Here is a 9,471-nt window from a genome sequence, read left to right as displayed (position 1 = left end):
AATTGTAAGTAACTTTGCTCTGGTTTTTGTGTGGAAGGAGTAGGGGGGGAAGAAGTTGAAATTTAAAGAACTATGTTTTATTTATTAATTTCTTTTTTTTTACTTTTTCTTTTTTAAGATTTTATAATTTTAAGAAATTTGCATCCGATTTTTTCTTTGTTTTTAGAGGAGGAGGAGGGGGGGGATGGAAGAGGTTTGACACACATCATTTCAACTTTTTCTAAATATGAATGCAGGTATATTGTTTTAAGTGTAACATGTTACATTTATTTATATATATATATATATATGTGCTATACATATGTGTATTGTACATATATATACATGTATATATGTATAATATTTTAAAGTGGTTTATAAGGTATTAATAGGTAGGTACATCTCATTACAACTGGTAGCGATTTTAAATTAACATTTCTCATACGTCCAGGTGACATTTTCTGGTTTTCTTCTTTTCTTTTCATCAGAATTTGTTTTAAAAGTCGAAAATGAGTGATTTTCGATTAATGAAAATTTAAAAACTTTCTCTTTTTTTTTTTGGAAATCTTTTAGTCTCGGGCTTTTCATAGCTCTTAGTAGAAGATCCGGCTTGGCTAAAAAATATCGAACAACATTTTCGGATTTTGCAATGGAAGCAATATATAAAATTTTAACTTCATTCTTAATAAGAGAAACGCATCCTGAAACAATTACAATGAAAATGACTTGAAATAAAGTTATAACAGTCATAACAAAAACAAAAGAACAAAAAAAAGAGTCACATGTTGTAGTTAGGCAGGACCCATCATTAAATATTCCGCGCACCAAGTCGTCTAGTGCAACTATTCATTTACTTTCGTTATAAAATGGCCAAAGTTATAACTTAGTGTCTTGCAAAAGCATACCATGTAGGGGAGCAGGATTTGAAAAATAAACCGACTTGGTCCAAATTTGTCAACTCGCTATTATGGACCAATTTTCACCATGATGTGTTAGCAATTAGAAACTTTTGTTGTAAGAAAGCTTTTTTTTCGAAGGTACAGTTATACGGGAGAGAAAGTTCAAAAAATTTTGTACATCAATGAAGTAAATGAGAATGCTATTGATTAGTACAAATTGCCACTTTTTTCCCGGCTATTTCAAAATAAGATTTTATATGGGCAGTAGTCGCAAAGCTCCTCTTATCTAATCTATTGTCAATAGGGATCGGCCTTGGGTCAAACTATGCGATTATACCAAAATGCAATAAAATAGTTTAAATAATATTCCCCGTGATATAAGTCGAAAAATAGGTACATGGAGACGGGCAGCCATCAGATGGTTAGACAAAGGCGAATCCATTTACAAAATCATTCGAAATCTCTTCGTTTAATAAGAAATAGATCTTTATTAAGCCTTGCTAAGATATCCACGATACGTTAGCAAGCGCGTAATATGCATTTTCCGGTAAGACAATCTATGAACTTAAGTTCAGAAGTCGCCTGGTTTCAGTTTTCTATTTCCATATCCTAACAAATTCCTAACTTCGATCTTTAAAATTCATTTATGTGATTCATTTAAATGATCATATAAATCAAATTATACGGCAGTTAATATTTAAAATCTGAAGCTAAATAAAAATATGCAAATCCGGTAAGGGCTTTGCAAGCAAAAATGCCCATCCTCTAGTGGAAGAGCCCAAACATGACATGATCTTCACTAGTCCTTTCAAATAAAAATCTTAACTTATTTTTGCAATAAAATACCAAAACTTGCAAACCCTTATACAGATGGGGATATAAGGGGTCTTTTCTTCTTCTTCACTATTCCCCTCAACGATGGATCTCAATTTATGTTTGTAATAAAATACCAAAACTTGCAATATGAACGCTTATTTTCGAATTCTAATAGAGATGAGGTCCAAGAAATAGATCTACCCGGTCCAAGTTTACTGAAGCTAATTTTTGTATTTAATTGCGAAACAAGGTTATGATGTCTTTCTTGCTATACAAAAACTTATTTTTCATCAGAATCTGTACATGGGCTGGGTGGCAAAAAATTGATTTATGTGGTCCAATTTTTCCAGAGCTAATTTCTTTGTTCATTTGCCATTATGAACAAATTTTTAGCGTATGTTTTAATTTTTAATAAATTAAATTTTTTTCCGCTTGCATTTTTTCGTGGGTACCATTATTTGTGGCGGAATTTAAAAAATCGTCTCGTCCGATTTAAATTTTTTCACCTTTATTTTATTTTCTACCTTTTTTTTGTGGTGAAATATTACGAAGTGAAAATATTTTTTCATATAAACACTTTTTTTAAATAAGACTTTATATGAGCAATGATCATAAAGATGTACGGATCTCATCAATTTTTAACTGTGTTCATCCCTGGGTCAAAACAAGTCGCCTGTGCCGAATTTCGTTCGTCTTTGCGATTTATAGGTTAACCACAAAAATATCTGAACAATCGCTAGACAGACAGTTAGACAGATATCTAAATCGATTCAGAAAATTATGGACATATTATAAATCCTTCTGGTTGTTATGTACATTTACATTCATACATCCACGACTGAAGTAAATTTAATCAAAAAAGTTTTTAAATTTAATTTTTCAATTGCGTTAAAACCGACGTAAGGTTGGCACCTGGTAAGCAAAACAACTGCAAGTTAATAGTTTTATAATAATATTGTTTCGCTTTAGTGTAAGAACAAAAAAAAAATATATATATATATGCATACATACATACGTATATATATATATATATATATATATATTAAATAAGGATAAATATAATATAATAAATTAATCATTTCAGTTTGTTGTTTTTGTTTAACATTATTTCTAAAAATGCTTCACGTATCCGTTCATTAAAATGTTTGTGCGTTATACGTTAAATGCAATATTTTTCATTTTTGCTTTTGTGATGTAAACATTAAAACTAACATTGTTTTTAATTAATAAAATATTTTACAAATTAAGTACACGTGCATGTACGCATACAAGATGTCGATTTAATAACGTGATGTTTTTTTGGAGGAGAATTATAGATTAAAAAAAAAAAGTATATATATCTTTTTATGTATTTCTTTTTTTTTAAGATATCACTTGTAGTATAAGTATTTTTCGCTTCTTACTTAAAATTTAAAAAAAAAAAATAAAAGTTTCAATGTTTCATTGTAATTTATATATATATATATATGTATATAAGCAAATAAGTGCGCGTCTGAAAAATTTGACTCAATTCTCATTTGCGTTATTCAAGAAAAAAAAAAAATTTTTTTTTTTTTTTGAAATATTTTCAAAAATCGCTTAAGACTAATTGAAAAACAGAAAGGCGAGATTGCACTACAAAGCTCTCATAAGAAAAATAGTCAATGAACTCTGCGGATTTGGATGTTTTTTCTTGTTTTTTCCTTCTTTTTTTTTTTTTCTTTTTGCTTTTTTTTCTTCTTTCAATTCATATATTATCAGATAATTTTTCAAAGATTGTTGAACCAAAACTATCAGCAGGCCTAGAAACAAAACGGATTGTGAATTGTGTTTGAAAAGAAAAAAAGTTTTTACACAAAATTCTTTGCTAACCTGTACTTGTATTGAATTCATTTCGTAGCCTCCTTTGCTTTGCATTTGTGTTTGGATTGCATTTAAATGATTGGTGGAGAGTTCAACATCGGCCGAACCAATGTGTCCGGTATGAACGAAATTCGTTGGATTACCTATCATGGAACGATCGATACGCAGCCGTTGATGTCGTCGACGTGATGGCGATTGCGGCTGATGAAAACAACATGAAAACCATTGTAACCATATATCTCCAGTATTTGCCATTTTATTGCGTTTAGGATTTTTATTGTTCGCCACAGTCTCTCTGTTATTGTTCGCTTACGCTTTCTCAAAGGCTTCTTGGCTGTTAACGATATAAAGATTAATTTTAAAAATTATTTATTCTTCTTATTTTTTTTTTTTACTTTTGCGCAAATACTATACTACACAGTTGGGCGGGCAGACACTTGGACAGATGGACAGCTTAAAGTGCATTTCAATTTTATATCTGACCAAGAATTTATATACTGTATGGGGTTTTGGAAGCTTGTTTCTGCGTTTTTTAAAGGTATAGAAAAAAAAAAAAAAATTAAATTTTGATACCCTATAATGTTGGTCAATTTTTTTTCATTTTTGTGCAGATGTTACAGTATCGACCATGGAATGAATATACGATCAGATTTTTGTATATTTATCTGCTAGAGTTTATTATTAATAATGAGCAAAAAACTAATTTTTTATTCATTTTGAAAAATAGAGGTGCTCTCAGTTTGCATAGTATTGTGGGCATGTCCTTGGACTGATTTTGGTCCTATTTCAATACCAACCTGCGTGCAAGAACTATCAATCAATGTTTCTGCGAAACTTGAAATCGATAGCTAATTTTTAGGAAGAATGTTTACAACAGACGGATAGCCGGACATCGATTCAGAATTTGATGCTAATCTGGAATATGCTTTTTTAAGGTTTCTGAAGCGTTCTTTTGGGCGTTGCAAACGTTTTAACATAATGAATATACCGTCGTCCCTTCGGTGATGAGTATAACAGATATTTTTATATAAAAAAGAATGCGTAAAAATGGACTAAATATATTTGTATAAACAACTTGAAATAAAAACGTGATATAATTCAATAAAGTTTTCTACTTCCCTTGCCTTAATCTTAATTGCTATAATTTATTTATCTTAAAAAGAATAAATTCTTGAATTAAAGTAAGACACGAAGCACTAGCAGCTAAGAGTTTTGTCTCTTATCGCACATAATGTTACCATGTTGTTGTTTAACTTCAACTACCAGAACTATTTTTGGTTTTTTTTTTTGTGCTAAGCATTGTATTCGTCATCGATTATATCAAAGATAAATATCGCGGACAGGGGGTTCGAGATAATAAAAATGCATTTTTGGTATTTCCGATGATTGCGATGGCGATTACATTAAACCATGAAATGCGACACCTTTTGAATTTTAAAATTTATCGAGTCGTTAAATAAGCTTAGCAGACAAATCAATCAAGCGGAGCAAGAAGCAGTATAATGAAGTATGGAAAAGGTAGAATTTTTAATATCCTATATTGAGCTTCGAATTTAAGCAAACGTGTGCTATATGTTCACGACACTGTATCCACTATTTTTCGCTTGTAACATTCTTAAATGTCCGAATATGTGTAATAAGCAAATGAAAAGCTTTTCATAGTAAATGGTTTTAATTTTGCATAAGTTTGGTAATACTCCTCGGATCAAGGTGTACTTTGGCATTTATGAAAGATAAAAGTTCTTATATAATATAAAAGCAAGTAAAGACACCATAGTGGGCAAGGGACCACCACCATTTAGGATCCCATAATGTTTCGCTTAATACAGTTATAGTTATAACGGCTTCTCAAACTAAGCTCTTATATGGGAAATGATCGGAAAAGTCATCTCCGATTGGAACTATTTTCAAGCTCAAATTTCATCAAAATATCTCAAAGATTGTGATCTGTGACCGAAAGACAGACAAGCTTAGTTTTAAAGTGGAATAGACACATCGATAAAATTTGTTTTATGAAGAATTTTGCCAAGTGTGTACATAGAGGAAAAGCTCGGCCACTCCTACCACCCAGTGTTTGTTCCTTTGGCAAAAACATGTGTGATGTTTTGGGTCATCTACCCTACAGTCCGGGCCTTGCTACGTTCGATTAATTTTCATTTTGCTTTTTGTCTTGCTTTTATCAGGTTACTTTCAAAAGATGCGAAACGGAAATAAATCGATTTATTTTTATACTCTAGACCACTTATGGTACAGGTTATATTGAGTTAGTGCGGAGGTACTTAGCATGCGGAAGAGCTCTAGATAGACAGACTTTTTATTACACCGATCGATTCAGAATCATAATCTCAATTGATCTAAGTCTGTCCGTACGTCTGCCCGTCTGTCCATGTAAATTTGTGTTCCAGCTACACGTCGCAATATTTGAGATATTTTGATAAAATTTGATACAGGGTCATGTTTTGACTCAAGGATGAAAGCTATTGAATATGATTTGGATCGGTCCACTCTTTCGACCATACCCCATATAATGCCATATTCTGGAAAGTATTGCAATTTTTCATATTTCTCGGCAAAATTGGCTAAGGATTACTATTTCGGCATTCTAAATTGTTATGAAAACTTTGGACCAGCTGAGGCAATTTTCGAACCCCCTCTCATACAACGAACGAAAGCTGGAGTTCAGACGGCAAAAAAGACAATTTCCAATGCTTCAAGAAGAAAATTATATCATAAAAGTAATTTAATTTAAAAAAATTAACTGCACCAAATCTGGATCACCTCAGCCTATTTTTTGGCTCCTACCCTAATAAGGAATTTCACGAGATTTGATTCTCTGTAGAGCAAAAAAAATCTAAGCTTTAATATGTGATGATGCAATGGCCCATAATACTAATTTCATATAAAAATAACAATTAACTAGTCTAGGGCATCTATGGTCGGCCTTGCCCGACTGTAATGGTCTTACTTGTTTTTGTGTATTGCCAGAAAGGCAAAATTTTACCGATCAAAACCATAAGTATTTAGTTTAATAAAATTGTTTAAAAATATATACTTTCCAAGTCGTTCTGTCGGTCCGTCGTCAATCGTCATAGTGTTGCACGACAGAAAGCTGAAGTTCGATGTTTAGGGACTTATTATGGCTTTGTAATTGGTCGCAAGTCATAAAAGAAGACGATATATATTCTCGTTATAGATCGTTTTAACTTCTTGATCATCAAGATGAACCTATAACAGCTTTTTGTTTTTACCTTTTGCAGCAGTCGAGCTATTTTGCCACAGCTCACACTCAGCTCGCTGCGCCCATCCTATATTTCCGCGAATGACGCTTGGCTATGAATATTCAACTTTACGGTATCGCTGTAATACTACGTTGTAGGCCTTTAAGAGAGATAACTTATACGGTTGCATAAAAGGTAAAGGCAATATTTTAAGATGGCAAAGACGCAATTTTATTCAGACGGCTGATTCAATGTTCATGTATACACACACACACACACACAAGTTAGAGAGAGAAAAAATGCAGTCATACGATAGGATTACAATTAAAACAATTCAAGTCGAAAAGATCATTTTAGTTATGATTAAGTTAAGCAATTCAAGACGTAAAAATTACATTGTTTATAAAAACATGCACTATTATGATTATCTAGAAGTTGTTTTTTTTTTTTTTTTTGATTGTTGTTTGACGCACATATATTTATTTATTTATAAAGTTTGCGGTTTCAGCCATTCAATATAATCACTAAAGAACATTCATTGCACTCGACAATCAATTCACCGATTTCTTCATTATCATCATCATTTTTAGCAGCATAGCCGCCACCACTGCCACCACCGCCTTCATCAGCATCATCATCATTATTATTCTGTGTGCGAGGAGCTGCGTCATCGTTGTTCTGTTTGCGAAAGAATTGTTCAGCTGAATCATCATCAATAATATACTGACCACCACAACGGCAATCGTACGCATAATAATTACAATAATAATCATCAGGCAATAACAAGTCGTTCGTGTCAATGTTTCTCGTTTTATGATGATAAGTTCTCTTCATATCATTCAATGTAATTGTTGCATAAGTATTGTTATGCGTATGAAATTTACTTAGCATTAATTGAGCATCATATTCCTTACGCTTGATAGGATCTTTAAGGCAATTCCATGCTTCAGTTATGTCTACAAATTCTTTCGTAGATCGTTCATTTGCAATATTATCCAAGACAACTAAATCATCTTCCTGCTGATGTTGGATTAACTTATCGGGATGATATTGAAGTATTAATTGTTTATAATTTGTCTTCAGCTCATCGATAGTTGAGTTCGGACTGGCATTTAAGATATCGTAATAGGTACGAGTTGTTGTCATATCGCTTCAAAAAAAATTTCACTGCAACTTTTTGTAATTAATCTGCAATATATAAATAATTAAAATGTTTACATAATTAAATTTAATTTTGTAAAAATGCATTCATGTACTTACTTAAGTTTATAAATATTAAAGCATTCTTGGGAGAAAATATTTTTTTTTTTTATTTTTTATATATATGTATGACATCATGAAATTGCATGGAAAACACAAATACTTTCGAATATTTTTGCGCCACATCTTTTTTTTTTTTTTCTTTTTTTTCTGCATTTAATTTAAAAGAGTTACGTATATAATGAGTACACGAAGATGTTGGGAAAAATTTATTAGCTAAATGTGCGAGTGTTGATATTTTCAAGCATTTATTTTTGTTATGATTTTTTTTTGTTTTTTTTTTAGGGGATCACGTACTAGATTTTATTGCTTTTCGGCTAGCTGAAGACGATCACGTAAAATTAAAGGGAATTATCATAGAAAGTGTTGAGTTAATTTTATATAGATCAACGCAAGATTGTGTTGTATTAATAGGTGTATAAATAAATTTCTTACGCTTTTTTATCAAATTCAATTTAGGACGAAACGAAATATTCGTCGACATCATCTACAGGTCTTTCGCCATTTAGCGGATAGCTTATGGAGTTGAAATAGCTTTCGATTCATTCTCGCACATCTTCAACTTTTATGAATCGATGGCAGGCTAAATATGACTGGACAATACCACGGGATGCATTAAAACTTCTCAGCCTAAATGGATTGGTTTTTCTGAAGAGGGACGGACTTATGGAAATTTCAAATGCATTCTCAACTTGTTACGTAGCTTAATAATTGAAAAATGCATCAACATTATCCATAGTCTCTCGGCATCTAGCGAGTAGCTTATGGTTGTGAAATAGTCATCGTTGCACATCTTCAACTTCGTTGGACCGCTGACAGACGGTCGACTAAGTACAACTGCATCAGTTTGAGTAAGTTTCCCAGCGTAAATGCATTACCTTTTCTGAAGACGGACGGACATATGCAAATTTCATATGCATTCCATTTTATCATAAAATTCAACTTCCTCCCAAGTTTAATAATTAAAATATACACCAATATTATCCATGGTCTTTCGGCATCTAGCGAGTAGCTTATGGAGTTGCAATAGCCATGAATTCGTTTTCGCACATCTTCAATTTCTATGAACCGCTGGCAGGCTAAATATCGCTGCATAAATCTGAATGAATGGTAACCGGGAGGGGTCATGTCTGGAGAATACCGTGAGGTGCAATAAAGCTTTCCTGCCTAACTGGATTGCTTTTTCTGAAGGCGGAGGGACATATGCAAATTATAAGTCCAAAAAAATTTTACCCGATATCTTGTCAATCACTTTCTAACGGTCTCGTAACTCATTGCATTTTCACATCAAGCTTAATTTAATCATCCCCGTAGCTTTAAGTGAATTGTTTTTCAGGTTAACTCAGCTAAAAAAGCAGTGCCGTCAATGACAGTTTGTAAATAACTGAAACTTACATCGTGAAAACATCAATGCCTATGTTATCTATATCTGAAATTTCGAGTTCTGTTACGAAGTA

At 32.1% G+C, this 9,471-nt stretch overlaps 2 protein-coding genes across 2 annotated transcripts; both read right to left on the bottom strand.

The window, feature by feature from the left end:
- Positions 1–3,380: 3,380 nt before the first annotated feature.
- Positions 3,381–7,115, bottom strand: LOC119639921 (CDC42 small effector protein homolog). Its single transcript, XM_038037645.1, has 3 exons — positions 6,785–7,115; positions 3,546–3,870; positions 3,381–3,475 (listed from the first exon to the last, which is right to left on the bottom strand). Exons 2-3 carry the CDS (start codon positions 3,789–3,791, stop codon positions 3,467–3,469), a joined length of 255 nt encoding a protein of 84 aa, XP_037893573.1. The 5' UTR covers positions 3,792–3,870; positions 6,785–7,115; the 3' UTR covers positions 3,381–3,466.
- A 94-nt stretch (positions 7,116–7,209) lies between these two features.
- Positions 7,210–8,793, bottom strand: LOC119639920 (DPH4 homolog). The gene is made up of 2 exons (XM_038037644.1): positions 8,015–8,793; positions 7,210–7,942 (listed from the first exon to the last, which is right to left on the bottom strand). Exon 2 carries the CDS (start codon positions 7,898–7,900, stop codon positions 7,259–7,261), a length of 642 nt encoding a protein of 213 aa, XP_037893572.1. The 5' UTR covers positions 7,901–7,942; positions 8,015–8,793; the 3' UTR covers positions 7,210–7,258.
- Between the last annotated feature and the right edge of the window lie 678 nt (positions 8,794–9,471).

Source organism: Glossina fuscipes, unplaced genomic scaffold (assembly GCF_014805625.2).
Source record: "Glossina fuscipes isolate IAEA_lab_2018 unplaced genomic scaffold, Yale_Gfus_2 114, whole genome shotgun sequence".
NCBI lineage: Eukaryota > Metazoa > Arthropoda > Insecta > Diptera > Glossinidae > Glossina > Glossina fuscipes.
This window is presented reverse-complemented; position numbering and strand designations above follow the sequence as displayed.